Genomic DNA, 21,556 nt, shown 5'->3' with positions numbered 1-21,556 from the left:
AGTTCATGAGCCAATCCATATTAAATCTCACTTTAAAAATTGGATGCATTCTGTTGATCAGCAGTGACAAAACACTTTTACATACCGGTATGCATTTTAACAAGTTTAAAGAAGACTTAAAATGTATTAACTCCTAACAACATGGATGGATGCTGCCTATGAGTTGGCAATTACTTACTAATTGCACCTTCAGTGTTTTTTCATGTTAACAAGATGAACTATGTCAATACACTGCTTTAATTAACATACATTATTTTAACATTATACAACCTGAATGTTTTAACTATTTACAGAGTTTAATTGTTAGGTAATAGTTAAGCTACATAAATTGACTGAAAAGACAACCTCCAATATCCTAGTTCAAACTGGAGTGGATGCAGTATGAGTTGAAGAGTTGTTACCTGAAACCAGCACTGTTGAAATGCAACATCTCTTTGGGCTTCAAAAAAAAAAAAAAAAAAAAGTCATTCAAAGTACAGTGCAATCAGTGCTGCCTACATAAAGATAATTTATTAGGTACAGCTGTGATCTACGCTACACCTCAATACTTTCCTAAATAATAAAAGTAATGCCTCTTTCATAGGGTCAAGACTGAGCATTACTATCTTTGTGGAATTTTGGATACAGCTCCTGTACGGGACCTCATTACATGTTACTCCTGTTGTGGCAAGTGAAAATCCTAAGCGTGCTCATTGTCACCTCCAAACCAGGTTTTGAGTGGGCAGAAAGGCATCAAGAAATAATTGTTCCTGATAAATGGTGGCGATAAGATTATATTCTTCTAAATATTAAAAATAATGTGATCACCAGTGATGATCAAGTCAACATGTGGTGTGTTCCTATTGGGAGTAGGCTTTCTAAAAACATCCATCTAATGTTGGCTTGTCTTGGAAGTGATTGTCTTGAGTTGTGTTCGCCTACCAACCACTATGAGAAATGTTAAAAGTGGGAAGTATCCTCATATCTCAGCAAAAACAACAAACAAGAAACGTCACATTACCTTGGTGCAAGTGACAGGCTGACTGATCTCGTAAATTTCATTTGGCTGCCTTTTTTTTTTTTTTAAGCTAAGTGCTGAAAAGTTTCTCAGTGCAGAAAGCCAAACAAAGTCACAAAGTGCCGACTCTGTCCTCTTGCTGGGTGCTGCTGAGGCCTTCCTCCGCCTCATGATGCTGTTGCTCTTCATCGCTGTCTTCTCTAGCGTAATAATGGCGTCGCCTGTGCTTACTCTGATGATGAGAAGTCTCTGATGTTCTCTGAGGAAAATCCTATGGGGAGATACATCATTAATTAACGTAAATAAATCAAGTTGGAATTTAAACTTTCTCTGAAACAAATTCAAGTACAGTCATCCCTCGCTATATCGCAGTTTGAATATTGCTCCCTCACTATATAGCGTTTTTTTCAGAAAATGATTAATAAATGCACTGCACGGTGGCTAAGTGATTAGAATGTTGGCCACACAGCCACAGTCAGGAGATTTGGAAGACCTGGGTTCGAATCTCCGTTGAGCCTATCTGTGTGGAGTTTGCATGTGTTGCGTGAGTTTTCTCCAATTACTCCGGTTTCCTCCCACATTCCAAAAACATGCATGTTAGATTAATTGGAGACTCTAAATTGTCCATAGGTATGAATGTGAGCGTGAATGATTGTTTGTCTATATGTGCCCTGTGATTGGCTGGCGACCAGTCCAGGGTGTACCCCGCCTCTTGCCTGAAGTCAGCTGGGATAGGCTCCAGCATACCGTGACCCTAATTGGGATAAGTGGCATAGAAAATGGATTTGCGTTTAAGTATGTTTCATACGTTTAAGTATGTTGGAAGATACACTGAAAACAAGTAAATGTACCTTAAATTACGTGATGCCTTTGAACGCAACCCCTCATTGCTCATAATAACACAGTTTAAAATGTGATTCAAATGTTCTGCTACTATGAAAGAGACTAGTGTTAGATAAATAGATTTGTAGACTTGTGTGGTATCTTTTAGCTCGATGGACATACTCAGTTCATTTGGAGCTATTAATACATACAAATATATATAATCCTGTCCTGTCATTTATTTTTCTGTTCATTAGATACAGTAAAAATGGGCATATTTCAGACATAGTTGAGAATGGTGATTAATCATGATGAATTCATTTTAAAACTGTGATTAATCTGATGAAAATGTTAAATCATTTGACAGCCCTAGCAATTACCTTTCACACTGCATGGAGACAAGCTGTTGAGCGAGTACTATATTTGTTGACAAGCTCACTGAGGTTTTCTTTAAGTACCCACGTTGTTGAATATGATCCTACGTGTACTTCAATTAATCCTTGATCATTTCTGACAACTGGGCTTTTTGGCTTACCTGTAAAGCATCCAGATTTCCAAAGAACTGCTCCACAGGAAGAATCTGGTTGCTGTCATCATCTGGGAACATGTTTTTGTCCAATTCTTCGCAATCCATGTCATCAAGGCCATGCTTGTCCCGTATACCATACCATGTGCAAGTGTCCAAAATTGGGCTCATCCTCAGCTCATTCTCTTTGCCCTCCTGTCCGTCCAACAGAGGAGACGCAGAGCATCGCCGTCTGCCTGCAGACTGGAGGCACTCACAGCTGATGTGAGACAGTCTCTCTGTGTCGCCTACTGCTGAGCTGTTCGGACTAGCTGCTGAACTTCTCTCTGCACTGAAGAGAGCCTTTGGACTTTTCATGCATTTCCTCCTTGTGACAGAACCCTGTGACTGATTAAAGAAAAAAACAGGGATTAAAAGTTGCTGCAAATGTAGCCATCACTTTTACCAACCTTAAAGGTTCCATACGGTTTTATTTTTCAACAGTTTTTAAAATAAGTGTTAGAGGTCCTACAATAGTGTATTGGAAGTGTGTTGCCCAAAATCTAGCCTTCATTTTTGTTTTGAAGAGTGCTTTTCTGAAGCCCTATTGGAAACACGGCATTTTGTGAACCTGCACCCTCAAATGTACAGCTTTGCAGAGCTTCAGGTGTGTTTTAAGATGTGTAGCGAAGCCTGATTTTTTAAAATTATTGTTGGATTAACAAAAGATGTCCCCTGTGAAGTGATGGGCGTACACTAGGACTGGGCGATATGATCTCAAATCAATATCAGGGTAAATTGGGCAGTTTTACCTCAATCACGATAAATGCACGATAAATCTCTGACCACTATACTGTATATATTTTCCATCAGAAAATAACTGAAGGAAATTCAAATGAACTGCTTTTCGTTAATTTATTGACCAACTGGCACTCATTACTTTCATCGAAATATAATGCAAGCAATGGGACACACCTATTCCGCCTATCAAACCTTCTGAAAAAAACTCCAAAAAGCGCCAAAAACGCTCTATTTACATAATTACAGGTGGTTACGACAGTTTTCATAGTCACTTTGCATTTTGTGTTCTTTTGCTCAACATAATCTTTGTAAAACCCAAAATAATGACTGTGGTCCACAAATATGAATGTATGGTACATACCCTGACATACTACATCCTGTACACACATGTACTAAGCTACACCTACAGCCACATAACATGACTGGCATCATGTCTCATGCAATTACATTACTAATGTAACTACTAACCACTTATCACACTGCACGGCATTGATATCAATGCCGTGCAGTGTGATAAGTGGCAACCCAACCTAACACAACCATGTCAGGTAATATATTCCAATAATAAGAATATTACAATTTAGAAATATATTGACTTTCTCATTTTTCAAACAATTTTATTGAATTCCAGACATTCCATTGTCATGTTATTTGCCTAAATGTGTGTGCCATGTTGGCTTTAGAAACTGGATAGGTAAGCATCATCAAAATGATCACTCACACAATGAAAAGGGAATTTCACATGTTCTTGTAGCCATGTGACCATCTATTAGTGACATCAAATAAAGCATGGAATCCTTACCAACTGCTACCGCTACTGCAACAGTAAACTAATCATGGTTTCCTATAGAGATGCTTTTATCATGTTTTTATTATCTTGTTCTTTATTTGTGAATTGTCAATTTTGCATAATTGGTCATGATGTACATGTTTTTTTTTGTTTTTTTTAAAGGCTTTAAAAATCGATATTATTTCAAGTCAAGCATCTGTGTATCATTTGGAGCGGCATTACAATGAATACGAACAGAAGAAAAAAATAAGTATTTTTAGCGCATGATTGGGAAAGCACTATAGTACGTCACAGAGAGCAGTGCGCCAGTATCCAACTGATAACAGAGCTAGTTAGCTACGTAAGCGAGTGCAGCTTGTACGGCTGAGATGTCATCGCTCATCAACACGAGTTGCCGATGTGAGCCAAGAAAAGCTTGTAGATTTATATACTGATGCGCCAAAATTACTTTGATTCATTTTGTATGGACTTATTTCAGGAGCAAAATGCGAATGAAAGGGTTGAAAAACATAGTCGCACGTGTGCTCCCTTTTTACAGCCGCTTCTTCATTTGAACCGTCACCCGTTCCATCACCGTCTGTTTCCCCTTCTTCAGGCTGGATGGGTGGAGTCACGTGACTAAACACGCTGTACCTCATCTTAAAGGGGAATTAACATAGCATACCAGCACACAGTCAAAACAGGCAAAAAATACTTTTATTTTATTTTTTATTTAAACACCAAATTTATCGACATGGGCAAAATGACGTTGGTTATTGTAGTCAATTTCGGTAACAGTAAATTTTCGGTTTATCGCCCAGGCCTAGCGTACACACAAGGGCTCCTTTAGTTTGTGGCAGGTAAGAGGAAGTATCAGGTCCATTAGGAAGGAGGTTTTTCCTTGCTCGTCATAAAAACACGGGACTTCGAAAGCAAATGTTTAAGCACCTCTTCCTTCAAAAACCAACAAGTGAGGGAGATGATTTTTCTGACATTTAGTGATCATAAATAGGCACTATACTGTTAGACCATGATTTAAAACATACTGGGTATTTTTTTAGTATTAAGTATTATTTTTCATAATAGGGGACCTTTGAAAGGCACTCACTGGAGTCCTTGGGAATTCTGATTTTTAATAGTTTTATGTGTTTCTATTACAAAGAGAACAAACCTTTTTGGAGTGTTTAGGCTCAGAGATGTTCTTCCTCTTTCTGTGCTTCAGGTTGTTGAGTTGACCAGACATCTGCAAAGACAGACCCATTTTTTTTTTTAACCTTTAACCAGGTAAAGCTCATTGAGATTAAAAATCTGTTTTACAAGAGTGACCTGGCCAAGACGGCAGCATAACACAAAGTTTCTAACAAGACATTGTCAACATACAGTACAACATTCACAATGAATAATCAACAGTTTCAACAATTTAAAAACAAGTTACGTTGACCGAGCCCATTCATTTCATCCATCCATCCATCCATCCATCCATCCATCCATCTTCTATACCGCTTCTTCCTCATTAGGGTCGCGGGGCCCATTCATTTCATGTTCCTTTAAAATAGCCTTAAATTCTCCTAACCTACGATTGCGTGGCCTCCCAGAACAACACCAGCATCATTAAATTTGCGGATGACACTACAGTCATCGGACTGATCACTGGTGGTGTTGAAACATCATACAGAAGAGAGGTGGCGGACCTCATAGCTTGGTGTCGTGCTAACAATCTCCTTCTCAATACAGGTAAGACTAAAGAGATGATCATCGACCCAAGAACAAGGGAAAAGGAGCCGCATAGACCCCTGTTTATTGATGAGACTGAGGTGGAGAGGGTGAAAACCTTCAAGTTCCTTGGCACACACATCAGCGAGGACCTCACCTGGTCTCACAACACCCAACAAATTCTGAAGAAGTCCCAAAGGAGACTGTACTTCCTGAGAAGACTGAGGAAATTTGGCATGTCCACCACAATCCTGAGTTGCTTCTGCAGATGCACTATCGAAAGTGTCCTTACCGCCTCCATCACTGTTTGGTACGGTAACTGTACAACACGTGATAGGAAGGCACTCCAGTGGGTGATCAAGACCTCACAGAACATTGTTGGGGCAGCCCTCCCCTCACTGCAAGACATTTACACATCTAGAGTCCTACGCAGAACACACAACCTCATCAAGGACAGCACACATCCACAACACTCATTATTCACACTCCTACCGTCAGGCAGACGCTACAGGAGTTTGAAGTCCAGGACCACAAGGCTGGCAAACAGCTTTTACCCACAGGCCATCAGGCTCCTCAACGAAGCACTCGCACACGCCGCACGCAACACACGCACACACTCATAGCACTTTATTTATTTATTTATTTATTTATTTATTTGCATTATTTACTTGCATTAATGTCTCTTCTGTTGTTGTTGCTTAATTTATTGGTATATATGTTTATGTGTTTATGTTTCTTATGTTCTTATTCTTTCTTGTGTTTTCTTTCTTTCTTGGGAGAATGAACAGAATAAGATTTTCATTGCATGGTATAACTGCTGTTTTACTATGCACATGACAATAAAACTCTCTTGAATCTAACGTAACAAGTTGAGATAAGTTTAAGTCATTTTGCAGGTCACTTCATGCAAAGGGTGCAGCGTCCTGGACTGTTGTCTAACCCAACTCTGTTCTGACGAGTGGTCGACTAATTATCGGCCGGGCCGATAATCGGCCTTATTTCAATCCAACAGGTCTATATCAAGAAATCAATTTAAAACTGGGGTAGTTCGGCTCGGATGCAGCCGCACCTCTCTCTCTCCTGCCAGCTGTGACTTCTGTTTTCCAGCGCCATCTGATTGGTTAAGCAAGCCACGGCATGCGTTAGTGGCAGAGCCAATCTGAAGCGGAGATTGTCCTTTCTCTCACACATTCTCTGAGAGCGTCTGAGAGCAAACACACGTCAAGGTAAATGCAGAAAATTTTAACATCCCAGTGCTCTACATCTTGCAACTCCTACTGACGTTACAGTGAACAGCAGAATAACGTAACAGCGGAGTAAACATTAGCGGCATCTCTGCTAGCTCGTAGTACCTCCCGACATGTCTGTGAATTACCTGAAAGAAGGCTGCTGATAATGTCGACAGTCAAACAGTCCGTGACAGTAAAAGCATGTGTGTGATTGAGAGAGAACGTGTAAATAACTCAATTCACTTGTTTTATTGGAGGGAAGCACGCCAAGGTGGAGGCTGCTTAGCGTACCGTAACATTAGTTCGCCGGTCTGGCTCTAAAGGCTCAGCAGACTATGCATTAGCAATGGGGAGAATGTATGTAATGTGGAAAATAGTGTGTTTTTGCATGAAAGTCACATGAAAAACTCTACAGCTCACGACTACTATAATAACGTAACGTAATATAACGTAATATGCCTGTGAATCACTTGAAACAATGCTGTTGGTAATATCAATGTGGAAACAGTCTGTGGTTGTAGAAGCCTGTGTGTGTGACTGAGAGAGTGTAAGAAATTCAATTTGGTCTTGTTTTGTTGCAGGGAAGTACGCTAAGATGAAGGCTGAAAAAAATTCAGGGAGCTATTATATAGCTTTTTATTAAACCTTACAAGAGTTGCTGTTGAGCTTGTTAACTCCCTCTACTTTTCGTTGTGTTTGAACTTAAAACAAAGATAAGTTATATATAAATGTTACTTTATTTACTGTGGAAACATTTCAGGAAGCTACTGTATATATTTAAGTTTTTATTCAACTTCTAAAAGATGCTTCTGAGTGTATAACTCCATGCTCTTCTGGAGCCATCTTTCTGTTTGGTTAAATAAAAATGCTTTAGGCAGTTAAAGGAAATTAAGTGTCTGTGTTATTCAACATTTTTACACCAATTTTGACCCTTATTGCAAATAAATATCGGCTCTAAATATCGGTTATCGGCCTCCTTAACTACTAATAATCGGCCCTGAAAAACCCATATCGGTCGATCTCTAGTTCTGACTTCAGGAACCACTGTCTATACATTTTTCTGAGAGCGCAAAGCATACTGTTTGATGGTATTTATGCATGTATGTGCAGAGGTAAGATGGTAGGAGTCCAAGAATTCATAAATTCATAAATTAAAGTCAGGCAGTGAGTCCACCAAATAGTCCACAGATAGGGATGGAACCTCAACTGCAGCATACAATGTACAATAGTGAACACAGTTTCCACAGCCAGTCATAAAGAGTAAAGCAGAGTGGTAAACAGTGCACAGCGTTTGCAAAAGAAGTTCTGACACATTCATAAATAGGAGGTCATCATAATCCAGCAAAGGTAAGGAAGTAGCAGAAATCAAATGCTTCCTTGTATAAGCAGGGAAGCAGGATTTATTTCTGAAGACAAAAAAATAAGTTTTAGCTCCAGTTCAGCTGAAGTTTAGCAGTTTAGCTTCACTACAAGATGCAAAATATGTTGTTTGAATGACAAGTTAAAATAACAAGCCTAAATACTTGTAAGATGAGACCATTTGAATTTCTTTCCCTTCAGCCGTTTTGATTTTAGGGAGCTGAGAGGGTAGCAGTTTTACATTTGAGAAAACCATAACTTTAGATTTGTCTTCATTTAGCACTAACCTTAGCTGATTTCGATGTGACTGAACATAATGAAATACAGACCGTACAAAATCCAAGGCTTGGTCAATTGAAGGAGGGGAACAATAGATGACTGCATCATCTGCATAAAAGTGGAAAAAAGGCGTTCGGCACATTTTGACAGAGATTGTTTACATAAATGGAAAACAGCAGCGTACCTAGAACAGAACCTTGAGGTACTCCTTTAGTTACTAAAAGTAAAGAGGAAGACAGACCAGTAAGATGTACACACTGAGTTCTACCTGACAGATAGAAAACCAGCCAACAGCAGTATCAGATTTTCTAAAGCCAATTTAACAAAGTGTCATGATCGATGGTGTCGAAGTCTTTAGACAAGTCAATGAAAAGCACTGTACAGAACTTTTTACAATCAAGGGACTCAATTATATTAACTGTTGACTAATTGACAGCAATGGCCCAAAAGCAACGTTAAATTTGTTCCTTACATAAAAAGCAACACCACCACCTTTTCTGTGACGATCACAGCCAAAAATATGATAACCTTGAATAGCAATGTCATTCAGCGATTGAGCTTGTCAGCCATGTTTCAGACAAAAATAGAATATCAGTATTTAATCTGTCAAATTTTTACAAAATCGAATTTAAGGAGAAGACTTCTGACATGAAAATGAGCAATTCCAAGACCACACTAGATTAGGGTTACGTTCCCTGATAAAATAATGTGGCATCAAAATATTAATCAACAATTCAGTTTTTAAATATGTGAGATCAACACAAGATTTTGGAGATGTGTATGTAGGATTTTTAACCATTTATTCTGATTAGCATTATCAAGGTCAGGAGGTCAGAATATCTATTCTAGCTCATCCTACATGTGTTTAATGTAGAGTTGAATGCCAATTGACGAAGTTTTTTTTAAACCAAATTACACACTACCTCAACTAGTCTAGTTAAATGTGATTGAATACTAAAACATATGCCTCCCAAAACATTCAACAAATGATGCAGCATGACCAGTAGCGATCACGTGATCGCCCTCGTCTCGTGAGCGTATCTTTTCAAGCTAGCTGAACTGCCCTGTTTTTGTCCTTTGTCCAACTTAAACGCAAACGTCAAACAAGATACATAAATGAAACACTTTAAACGCGTTCATATGACGATCATTCCAGTAAATATTCTCAATAGCGTACGCCCCAACCACAAGCTAACACTGCCAGCAAGAACCGTGAACCAAAACGGTAACATTTAGCGACTTAGCTGTCTGCCAATTAGACATCGTAACCAGACACTTACCTTACGTATCATCTATCGGTGGTAATCTACTACAAAATAACTACAAAATACTTCCTGATAGCGCCTTATCTTTGGACTTCACACGATTACCCGATGTGACGTTGTTACTTTTTCGGCTCGGTGTTGCCCTCTCAAATTTCTAGCAGTAATGCGTCGACGTGATGACGTCAAAACCGGAAATGAACGCACGACTGCTCGTGCATGTACAGTATGTAAATAATTTTTGTTTTGTTTTTTTTATTGGAAATGTAGCTTATCATTACCTATTTAGAATATGCATTGACGTTATATATAACACGCAGTAAATATTACCTGTTTTAATTTCCCAGTATGTCCACTAGAGTACGCTAGGGGCACTCCGTGAATTATGTTTGTATGATCAGTTGTACAATTTAAATATTTTTAATCATGTTCAACGTTCGTATTGATTTTTGTTAGGAATATTTGCTGTATCATGCAATACGTGTTACTACAGTATTGCAAGTTATGACAAAACACTGACCAGCATTTTGTGAGGAACATGTTTTGACGCAATTTCAAAATAAACTCAGTTATACATAACATAAAAATAACATTCTTAACTGTTACAATTCGAAAATATGATTAACCTAGTGAAAAATAAACTCACTAGTACGTCTGACAAATAACGTTCTTGGCTTTTGTAATTCTGCAGTATGTCCACCAGAGTACGCTTGAGGCATGCAATAATAAAGTATAGTGCATACATTATCTCATTTTATCCTATTATCATCACTTATTTTGATGTCTAAACATTATCACGTTAACGTTATCACAAAAATGCATTTTTGTATGAGTAATTTAATAAAAACACTTAATTCTACTAGCTGAAATACCACCTTTTTTATTTGCAGACAATTTCTTACAATGGAACAAGTCATTGTTTCAGTGTAAACTCAAAAGCAGATGCCAAATACGCTACATGTTACTGTTAAAGTGTGCAGGCATTATACTTGTTGACACCTGTTCCAATAAAGAGGCATCATCATGAGGAGGTGGGAGGTGACATTTGGGAAGAGGAGGCGGAGGAGAGCGAGTGTAATGAAGGAGGGTCTGTGTGTCCACAGGCACAAAGCAGAGAAGTTGAAGGACCACGTCCATCATCCACGACGGAAAGCCAACCTGTTCCTCCAGTGAGTGCCGTCATGGCCACAAAGAGCCACGGGTCCAGGTCAGTGTCAGCGCCCTCCAGGTGGGGCAGTACAGTACCACATGTGAGGGGACATCAATGCCTGAGAGACCTGAAGTTGAGAATGGAGAAAGGTGAAGCGTTGGAGAGCCCCTGGCCACTGCACTGAGCACCATGGAGCACCTTTTCAGGAGAAAGCGGCTCGGTCTACTGAAGCCCCTGCTGAGCCTCTCTCTGTTCTTCGCCTCGCTCCTCATGATCCACAAGCTTAGACTCCCCGAGAAAGACGCCATGGGGACGTATATGAGACACGCCGGGTGGTGTGGAGACTGTTTTTCATTCAAGAAGACTGCAGTCAAGCACTCTTTGTTGAACCACCAAAGCGCACCGGAGGCGCAACAAGTCTCCAACCAGAGCGGTCGCTTATGGGACCCGCAGGTGCTCAACTGCAGCGAGGATGTCACGGTGAGGACCAAGGATTGGTTCCGGAGGTTGGACCCGAGATTTCACCAGTTCGTCTTGCACCGGCACTGCAGGTACTTCCCGATGCTCATCAACCACCCGGAGAAGTGCACAGACGGAGGGGTGCACCTCCTCATGGTGGTCAAGTCCGTTATCGAGCAGCACGACCGGCGGGAGGCGGTGCGTAAAACCTGGGGCAAGGAACACACGGTGGACGGTAAGCGCATAAAGACCCTCTTTCTTTTGGGGAGCCCTGCTGCGGGCAAAGACGCCAAAAACCTACAGAAACTGATCGAGTATGAGGACCACATTTACAGGGACATCCTGCAGTGGGATTTCATGGACACATTCTTCAACTTGACCCTGAAGGAGGTCAACTTTCTCAAATGGTTCAACATCTACTGTCCAGGAGTCCAGTTTATATTCAAAGGAGACGACGATGTGTTTGTGAACACCAACAACCTGCTGGACCTCATCGGCTTTAAAGTGGAGGAGCACAAGGAGACCACTTTGTTTGTGGGGGACACCATCTCCAAGGCCATCCCCATCAGGAACAGACAGAGCAAATACTACATCCCCAGGGAGCTCTATGATAAGCCATACCCACCTTATGTAGGGGGAGGGGGGTTCCTCATGTCCTCCCATCTGGCCAGGAGGCTCTTTGTGGTCTCCGAGAACCTGGAGCTGTACCCCATTGATGACGTGTTTTTGGGCATGTGTCTGCAGAGGCTCCACCTGAGCCCGGAAATGCACTTGGGCTTCAGGACCTTCGGCATCACCAGGCGCAGGGTGAGCCCCATGAACACCGAGCCGTGCTTTTACAAGAACCTTGTTGTGGTGCACAAACTTAATGCACAGGAGCTTGTCAAGATGTGGAGGCTGGTGCACGAGGAAGAGCTGGTTTGTGCTCAGAGGACTTCGGTATGACTGTCAGTGGAAGAAACCAAAAATAAGCGAAGAGGACTTGAGTTATGATTAAATATACAGCCACTTTTACATTTAAGTTATCCACTTTGGAGATAAAATATGAGTAATCCTCAATGCCTTTTGGAAAACCACTACCATATAGGTCTTCAGTGTTTAAATCTCAGTGCCTTTTCAAATGTGAGCCTCAGTGTGCAAGCGTGACAGCCAAAGTATTAGTAATATGGTGCAACATTTTGACCAATTGTGTATTTTCAGCAAGAACAGAGAAAACATTCTAAACCAAAATGTATCAGATTTTGTTGAGTTTTTGTATGATAGTGTAAATAAAACCTGAAGTCTTCTAGTTATCTAAAAAAAAAAAAAAGGGACTTGTGTTCGATTTTGAACATTGAAAAGATGGATGGGAAAAACATCACCGCCTCACAACAACCTTTGTTACAGTATGTTAAGCCACGGCATACCATACACAGTTGTTGCTGTTATTCAAAACTTAACTTGACTGATACTGTAGGGATTTTATATACACACTTAACATTAAGACAATACCACCATTTTGAAACTATGGACAAGAGGCTGACTAGCAAAATATTGCGTTTAATTAAAGCTTAAAGAGGGATTTGTCACAGTTGTCTACTCTCCCCGCAGGATACACCGCTCAGCATATATCAACAGTTGTCTAAGGATCATCTTTGTAAAAAAGTGATTTTAATTTAAGAATAAAGAAACGCTTGTTGGGAATAACATCAACACCACACAACAGCCTTTGTTGTGCCACGCCTCGGCATACCCAGCCGTTACTTTTATTTAAGGAAATGCAGTTACTTTTGCTGGGAGAAAATAGTCTTTGTTGAAAATGGTCCAATACTGACGCATGTTAAAGCCAGCCTTTTTTTTAATAGAATAAAAGACCACATGACACTACTGTACTAGATATTATACAACTTATCTTACAATTCCGGTATAAGTCAAAAGTTTGGACACACTTCAAAAAGAAGGTCTAAACTTTTGACTGGTACTTCATACATTTTATGTGCACACCTAAAATTAAGACAATAACGTTCTAAACCTATACACAAGAGCGACTGACTAGAAACATTAGTACATGAAGCTTAAGTCACTCTCTTGTCTACACTTGCCACCACGCAAATATAAACAGCTGTATAATAGCATCTGTCTCTCGAGGGGTGAGCGCAGACGGGGGCTTGTCACAACAGACAAAATAACCCCCGGTGACGTTATCTGCGGATTATAAAAACACATGGATTGTCCTGTTTGCCATATAGTCACAGACTCAGTAGTTTAGTGTGATAACAATTTGTAGAAGTAAGTTGAAGTCTACTCACTGTACCTATCTATCATGTCTTTAATCTAGTTCTGTTTACATTCTCTACAGCAGAGGTGTCCAAACTTTTTCCACCAAGGGCCACACACTGAAAATCAAAGGATGCAAGGAGTCACTTTGTCATTTTTAAATTTGTAAAAATGCTAGAAAAAACTTTACATAAAGCCGTGTTTTATTATTAGTTATTAGTTATCAGCTTTTTCTCTTTATATTTTGTGTTTGTGCTCTATTTTTCCTGTTTTTTGAGGGGGGTTAATTTTATTTCTACAATGTGCCGCAGGACAGTAAAAAAACAAGCTGTGGGCCACAGATGGCTCCCGTGCCGCACTGTGGATAGCCCTGGTGCACAGAAACACACTTCCCATAGCATTTTCTAATCTCCCCTACTGCTCCTGCTCTTCTATTTGTTTTAATCTTGGACTGTGAAACACTCTGTTACTGTATGCAGTACAAATAAAGCTTTGCCTATTGTATGATTACGCATGGTCACTGACAGCAATTTGTAGTTTTTAAGGACATTGCACATTTAAAGCTGTAGCTAAAGTCCGACCAACATTATTCATACCATGTCTGGCCACATGCTGAGTTAGTGTTTTTGAATGTTGAATAACATGTTGAATGTTATCGTGTGGTTGGATATGACCCACAAAAGTGCCCATATTAATTGCTTTTAAAATTTTTGATTCATATCTTTGACAATTTTGAGGAAATATAATCTTTTGCACCATTCGAAAGGATCTTGGTGACTAACCAAACTAACCTGATTTAGAGCAGTGGTTTTCAACTGGTGGGTTTGGTCCCAAAATGGGTAGCAGTAGCTATCACCGTTGACTTTTCGAGGATGGTGAAGCATAAATATGACCTGGATTATTTAAACTGTGGATTGACATCAATATCAAATTTTGTGGGCCTTTTTGTGATGTGTTATTTTTATATTAAATATTCAACTTAACTAGGGCTGTCAAATGACTAAAAATGTTATCAGATTAATTAGTTTTCAAATTAATTCATCATGATTAATCATCATTTGCAAATATGTCTAAAATATGTCAATTTTTACTGTTCATTCATCATTTTCTATATCGCTTGTCCTCACTGAGGTCGCAGTCGCTTGGAGCCTATCCCAGCTGACTTTGGGCGAGAGGTGCAAGAATGGTCACCAGCCAATCCCAGGGCACTTATAGACAAACAACCATTCACACTTACATTCATACATTTTGTGTTCAGTTGTGGTGTCATTGACTACTATTTAAATTTGTTTGATGATCTGAAATATTTAGTGTGACAATCATGCACAAAAAATAAGATATCAGGATGGGGGCAAACACTTTCACACGACTTTATGTGGAGTCTGTTCTGCACCGGGAGTCTCCCTGTTTGACGATCACCGCTTCCCTGGTGTATGTCCTCTAGCCAGCGGCGTAAGGGATGGAATTCGACTGCTTCTCCCCAAAGGCCTGGCTCTGCCTCGGGCGCCCACCGACCAAGTCTGTGTGACCTTTGTGCTAGATACAGCCCTGCCTGGACACACACAAAGACACCCACAATCGTAAGACCGCTATTTGCCAAAGCAGCCCTCACCTATTACACTTGAAGCGCATCAACAGTTCAGTGTCAGTTTCAGTTACTGGGTGAAGATGAAGAAAAAATACTTTTGTACGGGATTTACCGAGGCTGATCACAAGTTATTGTTATTGTCTTTTTACGTTGTACTGTCCTCTTTTGTCCATGTGTATTTAATATACTTGGTCATTCTGATTTGTTTGAATGAACTTGTTTTTCAGCATAAGTATGGAAGTAACAAAAAGATGTCAACCACATGTTTTATAGCTAAGGGGAAATGAAGACCACACTGACTAACAGGAAAAAACAACCCTTTAAGGATGTGTTTCCCAAACTTCCCAAAATGGGTACTGGGTCAGTTTATATTAGGTTGTCAACAGTTAAGACTAAGAAGCTACTTTACTAATCATCAAGGGAGAGGAGGAACCAAATACTGTATCCAATTTAGGTCTAGACCTGAAAATGTTTGGGTATAAAAATAAATGACGACAAAAGGTAACAGAGGTATCAGCAGCAGTAGTAGAGGCCACATGTCTACTGTCTGTGCCGTCATCTACCGTGTGGTATCGAAAATATCCTCGTGGCTTACCACCTCTGCTAAACCCTTCGCCCTGAAAAGTAAACACATTCCGTGTTGGCTCTTGTCCTTTAACAGTGTTGACTTCCAACTTAAGTGGCCCAGCAGTACATAAGAGACCAGATTACTCCATTTAATCATAATTGTTGTATTTCAAGAGAAACTTCTGCATGAGTTAAACCAAATAGACATGCTGATAGGATGTGTTGCGTTAACCCCATTCAGATTCAGTTTACATTCTTCTAAAAAAGGTCACCCACGAAGTGACACAGTGTAATTTTGTTTGGGAAAGTAAAGCAGGCGTCCAGATAATCCTAGTGTTGAGTGGAGCAATGTAAACTCCTTTTTTGACTTTTAAAGAGAAGCGCTATCAGTGTAACTAAGGGCCTGTCGACACAGGAACATCCTCAGGTCCAAATAGTAAAGTATTTTCATTTTTTCAGCCTTTCATCCACACAGCAATGGCGTCCTGGGTGCCCAGAAACATTTTTTTTTTATTTTTTTTAAATCAGTAGTATAGTATAGTTTTGCTGTTGCCATATGGACAAGCAAACCAATACTTGCTGGTCACATGACCAGAGATGAGTGGTTGTGTAATGCTACCTGAAAAGCAAACACAATAACTGAACTTCAACTGGCCTGAGTCCCAGTCAACATTCTCCTGACTTTTTTTTGTCTTATACTCCAAAGTGACACACAGAAGTAAATCCACTTCATCGTCAGTCTGGACAAGCTGGACAACCGGAACACGACGGACCTTCTGCGAATGTGGTCTTTTTTCTTTTATTATTTTCGTGAGTCGCACGGTTCTATCTATGTGTCTGTTTACAGAGTGACATGTAAGTGTGTATTGTGTATTACATCATTTTCAGCCACTGATCCCTTTCCGTGTGGATGTGACTATTTACTGATTTGACACTGTGTGGATGCAATTTTTTTTCGACCCGTAAAAAAAACCCAGGAGCGTTCCCGTGCAGACATGGCCTAAATGTTTACAGTGAATGTTGCAGCTCTACACTGCTGGTCATAAAACTGGAATGAAAACTGCAATTTCAACATTGAATTTTGAGATATGTACAATATAGGTCATAAGTTTTAGAACACCCCAATTTTGTTAGTTATTTATTGAAATTCAAGTTGTTCAAGTCCAATGAATAGCTTGAAATGGTACAAAGGTGAGGTGAAGTGCCAGAGTACCCAAAACTGAAAAATAATGTGTATTTCAGAATTATACAAAAAGGCCTGTTTCAGGGACCACAAAATGGGTCAACGATTTAAAGCTGTTCTGCAGAAATGGAGGTTGATCAAGCCTTGGCAGTTCGTACAACTATTTCCTACAGGTGTTCCATGTTCTGGAGTACTTACTACCTCCTCTGTCTGCATAAAAACTGTGTTCGGAACACACTGTGGTACTATACCCTCGTGAACATCAGATGAACAGCATTGTACTGGAGAAAGTGATTTGTTGCTACAAATAATGGCAATAAAAAAGGGAATTAACAATGGAAGACAGACAGACCATCTTAACACTTAAAAATTTAGGTTTTTCCTCCAGAGAAATTAGAGCGTTCTAAAACTTTTGACCAGTATATATGTATATCTAGAATACACTATGGTAGCAAAAGTGTGAAAACAGGGTGTTGTGCTAATAGGTGTATGTGCGGACAAGAAGGGGGTTGTATATGAATGCATCACCTTGTACTGGCTGGGTTCTCTGGGATGCAGTCCTGCGCAAGTTTTGTTTGCAGCCCTCCCTCCCCGTGAGGTGAGTCTTCCAGGCCTGCAACAGGTACAAAAGTAGCTCTGTGAGTTCATTCCTGCCCTGGAAGTTCCTTCAATCGGAGACAGCCACGACCGATGGACTGTAGGTCCAGTCAACAGGCGGAATGGCCGCCCTCCCTCTACAACACTGAGGCCTTTCATAGCAATCTGTATTTACCATACAACTTTGTGGAATGTTTTTTTTCTCTGCACTTTTGAAGGGTGTGTTTGCATTAGAAAGCAGCATGACATGTTGTACATAAATGAAATCACAGCAGAGTACATTTACACATCATCTCTTTCTGTCACATCTTCTTGAACAGAACAGAATTTGCAGTCCTTGACTGAGGCTGATAAGCACGCACAAAACATGCTGGATAACAGATTGCTACTATAGTACTATCAACTGTTGCTTTGATTACCAAATATAGTAATTATTATTGATTGATTTTCATTATTCATTCCTGTTCGGGGTCTCGGGTGAGCTGGAGCCTATCCCAGCTGACTTCGGGCGAGAGCAGGGGTACACCCTGGACTGGTTGCCAGCCAATCACAGCTGAAAAAATAATATTAAATAATAATTTAATAAGTGTCTCTCTAACAGAAAAGCTGCAACAGTACATCCTCTTAAGTTTCACATTTCCTTGTTATTGTTGTAGCTGATATTGGGATTTGCCTGAATTTGTCACACAATTACTCTTTCTGTTTACCATTGAGTAAGAGCTCTGCAGTAGAAGCACTCGTTCACAACTCTCCCGTCAGTGAAAGATGTTTTGTTTTGCTCCAATATCCACACAATCCATAGTGAGCACTCATTTGCACGTTGCTGTGCTGTAAATTAATGTGCTATGACGCTCATAGATTTGTCCTCCTAAGATCTAAGCGCAGTTATTTTCGACGCTCTGACATCAAACATGGGTAGATTCTTCCCCTCGAATGAATAAATAAATGAATTAATTAATTAATTTTTCCCATAAGAAACAATGCACATCCAATAAATCTGTTTCAGAAAGCCAAAAATGTTAACACAAAACTAATTTTTACAGTTTTACATGCAGAAACAATTTGAAATAAATATAAATGCATACAAATGATGACTAAAGTGATTTATGAACATTTAAGGTTACTTTCACCTTCATCAAAGATGTGATTCTTGGCGCGCTGTCCCCAAAGACACGATGTGGCAGCGAGACACCACACAGTCACCATCTTCATGTTTGGACATCAGTTGTTTCTTGAATTCAATAGTGTTTCTCACCACAATACTATATACTTAATATATATGCTATATATTAAGAATACAGATGGACGCATGCAGTCTATTAATAACAAGACATGACACGCGCCATATTGTACGCCAGTGGTTCCCAAACTTTTTACAGTCGCACACCCCAGATATTTGACCTGAAGCTAGGTACCCCCTACTCCTACATTTAAAAAATATAAACCTTTTTATCTTAATTAACTTGAAATATCTGTTAACATAATTACTTGGTTAACAAATTTTGTGGTAATTCCGGGTCAGAAATGTGTATTTTCTGTTGATATCGGAATTGGAAATTTAGAGTTGGACAATATCAGCATATCGGCAAAAAATACAATATCCGACATGCCTAATTAACTCCTTTTTACACTTTTTAATGACAAACTCTATAGATAATACAGATTTTGTTCTAAGAACAGTCCGGCTGATTTTTCCTCTCATTAGAGTTTTCAGGTGTCTTATGTTGCATGTCTCCCAAGTTTCATTAATTGGGAGCTTCCTAAGAATCTCTACCAACACACTATCAAGGCTACATATTCGCTGATATCCGTCCCTATTTGTGTCCTTGTGTGTCCTTACAATTTGAAGAACTTGGGCAAACAACAAGCATCTCTTCTTTTGAAGTCTTTAAAATGTCAACGATAGCAGTGTTTTACCTCCACACCTGTTTGCTCTTTTACTCTCACATTACACATTCTTTGGTTCCCGTGTTGACAGTCAAAGGAAAAAAAGCAGTGTAAAGTTTGGTGGGGCCCATTGTTTCTAATGGTAACATTTCTAAAACCTGCTAAATAACATAACACTTTGATTTGCAGACAAGTAAGTGTACAACAGTTGGTGGGTGATATCAGAAGGACTCAATTAGGCCATCACACCTAAAACATGGCTCATCATCCCCCTGTAAAGTTACTTTAATTTTAAAGGACCAGTGTTGTCACAATTGTTGTAGCCGGGTCACTCGTGAAGAATCTTACCTCTTCTCCTGGTGGGAAGTTGTTGTGACACAAGGGGCAGTGACTGAAGCTTTTACCAGAGGCAGGGGCTTAAAAAAAAAGAAACATGACACCTTTAAGCTACCTTAACAGGTAAAGAGGACATTATTAAAACATTGAAGAGGAAATAAAAAAAGGGATGTGAAAGACAGGCGTTTTAACAACAGACATTGTTCCAACAAGAAATATCATTCATAACATCGCATTAAAGGAAAGTAAAATTCAAACTTCAGCACCTCAAGGTGGACGTTTATGGTGATACAAAGACTCAAGACTTGTCAATTATTAATCCAGACATATGGTTGGTGTTTCAGATCAATTGTTTGCCTTTCAAAGTATTTATTTTGGTTGGTAGGTAAGGGGAAATGTAAACATAGATTTAAAATACAGAAAATGCATGAGGTATGACAAATTTATTATATTATTATATTATTTATATTATTTTTGATATATAATAATAATAATATAATTATTATTATATTATTTTATAAGTGTATTCTGGCTGTTTTATGCATATTTGACCAAATATAGATTACTACAGCTCGTTTATGGGCTTCATCTTTCATTGTTATTATTATCAAACACATTTTTGCAAATGGTTTTGGGGGGAAAGGAGACATGTTCTTAAATAGCAATTACATTTATTAGGGATAAAAGCGCAAGGCAGAATGGTATTTTTTTATTGTTTTAGCAGCTTTACGCAAACGCCAATTTTTATGAAACTCCATAGAGGAGTTGCACAAGTGCCCAATAACAACCTATTCATTTTTGGTGCATATGCGAATGAAAATCTGAGAAAAGGAATTCATTTTTACTCCTTGTGTTTAAGTCACAATGTAAGCAATTCCCACTACTATTGCCTCATTCTAAATCAGAGCACATACTGCTGTTTACAAAAAGTTACAAAATTGCTTCCAATAAAGACACTTCTATTGTTTGTTACAAAAAGCATTTCCTTTGTTTCCCTAAAGAATTTTTTTTGTTTTGATATTCAACCTCATCAGGCAGGCTGGCTTGGACACAATGATAATACAAAAACGCAAATCATCACAGCACTAACTCATGCCAAAATTCAAAATGGAGGCTCACGATTACAAGTGGGACCCTGGATGTGGCAAGTCAGATCCTCAGTGGCCACTGCCTCCGAGCAGCTTTGACACTGGCTGAACTTGGACCGGCTTTCACATTCGTTCAGTAAGTGCTCGGTGAAGCTGGCGATCTCCACTACCTGTGAATATAACACAGGATGTAATCATGCTGGGTTACAGGTGGTGATTTAACAAGCATGCTTACAAGTGCCGTGAAAGAATTTTACCTGTCTGCATTCATCGCAGCGTCGCAGCATAGGACAGTGTTTCCAGTAGTGAAGATCTAATACATCTTCAGTGAAGGAATCATCAGTTTTACCACAGAAAATACACAACCTAAAACAGAATAAATATGAAATATGTATGTAGTCAGACAAACACGCTAATGCGTACTAATGCTTTTGGAAGTCACTTACTTGTCCAGGTAATTAATCGATTGTTGGACGTTTGAAGTGTGCAATTTCTCGTTCTGTGGCAATTTTGTAACTGCTGTTACAAAAAAGATGACAAGATGACATTTGTTACCTACATACAACTAGATGCCACTACTTAAACTTGAACATAAACGCTCCATTTAATGCTTCTGTTCAATTAAACACTGTGGCTGTAGGCAACCTCCTCGGCTGGCATTGCTTCTGTTGGTGCTGTGCTTTGCAATATACAATACCTGTTAAGATCA

At 39.4% G+C, this 21,556-nt stretch overlaps 3 protein-coding genes across 15 annotated transcripts in view; 1 reads left to right on the top strand and 2 right to left on the bottom strand.

The window, feature by feature from the left end:
* Positions 1–386: 386 nt before the first annotated feature.
* c1h1orf174 (chromosome 1 C1orf174 homolog) lies at positions 387–9,902 on the bottom strand. Of its 10 annotated transcripts, none has more exons than XM_054789732.1 (6): positions 9,755–9,884; positions 8,659–8,691; positions 8,525–8,582; positions 5,066–6,811; positions 2,355–2,732; positions 387–1,268 (listed from the first exon to the last, which is right to left on the bottom strand). In XM_054789732.1, the coding sequence occupies exons 4-6, from the start codon at positions 5,153–5,155 to the stop codon at positions 1,110–1,112; spliced, it is 627 nt and encodes a 208-aa protein (XP_054645707.1). In that variant the 5' UTR covers positions 5,156–6,811; positions 8,525–8,582; positions 8,659–8,691; positions 9,755–9,884; the 3' UTR covers positions 387–1,109. The 10 variants fall into 10 exon arrangements, with proteins under 10 accessions (XP_054645707.1, XP_054645742.1, XP_054645699.1 ...); XM_054789767.1 differs by having other exon boundaries at positions 5,066–5,137; XM_054789724.1 differs by having other exon boundaries at positions 5,066–8,582.
* Positions 9,903–10,632: 730 nt separating this feature from the next.
* The window catches only part of LOC129185041 (centrosomal protein of 104 kDa-like), a 49,379-nt gene continuing 38,455 nt past the window's right edge, over positions 10,633–21,556 (bottom strand). The window contains exons 17-23 of one of the 4 annotated variants that reach the window (XR_008572031.1): positions 21,294–21,366; positions 21,105–21,213; positions 20,879–21,017; positions 19,772–19,839; positions 17,468–17,552; positions 11,085–15,153; positions 10,636–11,013 (exon numbers count right to left, since the gene is read on the bottom strand). Coding sequence is in view for 2 of the 4 variants with exons in the window: in XM_054781714.1 (XP_054637689.1) it covers positions 15,017–15,153; positions 17,468–17,552; positions 19,772–19,839; positions 20,879–21,017; positions 21,105–21,213; positions 21,294–21,366 (611 nt within the window). In the remaining 2 variants the exon portion in view is untranslated. Of the gene's footprint in view, positions 15,154–17,467; positions 17,553–19,771; positions 19,840–20,878; positions 21,018–21,104; positions 21,214–21,293; positions 21,367–21,556 lie in introns of all 4 variants that reach the window. The other 3 variants (XR_008572027.1, XM_054781714.1, XM_054781699.1) reach the window with 3 other exon arrangements.
* Positions 10,852–13,203, top strand: b3gnt7l (UDP-GlcNAc:betaGal beta-1,3-N-acetylglucosaminyltransferase 7, like). The gene has a single exon (XM_054781726.1). It carries the CDS (start codon positions 11,076–11,078, stop codon positions 12,288–12,290), a length of 1,215 nt encoding a protein of 404 aa, XP_054637701.1. The 5' UTR covers positions 10,852–11,075; the 3' UTR covers positions 12,291–13,203.

The sequence above is a fragment of the Dunckerocampus dactyliophorus genome, chromosome 1 (assembly GCF_027744805.1).
Source record: "Dunckerocampus dactyliophorus isolate RoL2022-P2 chromosome 1, RoL_Ddac_1.1, whole genome shotgun sequence".
NCBI lineage: Eukaryota > Metazoa > Chordata > Actinopteri > Syngnathiformes > Syngnathidae > Dunckerocampus > Dunckerocampus dactyliophorus.
Note: the sequence above shows the minus strand (reverse complement) of the source record. Positions and strands in the feature narration are given on the sequence as shown.

Coding starts and splice junctions, on each gene's coding strand:
- c1h1orf174 (XM_054789724.1), bottom strand. CDS start 5,155: ATGGGTCTGTCTTTGCAGATGTCTGGTCAACTCAACAACCTGAAGCAC. Junction 2,733..5,065: donor AGCCTAAACACTCCAAAAAG/GTTTGTTCTCTT, acceptor TTCTTTAATCAG/TCACAGGGTTCTGTCACAAG. Junction 1,269..2,354: donor GAAATCTGGATGCTTTACAG/GTAAGCCAAAAA, acceptor ATCTCCCCATAG/GATTTTCCTCAGAGAACATC.
- b3gnt7l (XM_054781726.1), top strand. CDS start 11,076: ATGGAGCACCTTTTCAGGAGAAAGCGGCTCGGTCTACTGAAGCCCCTG.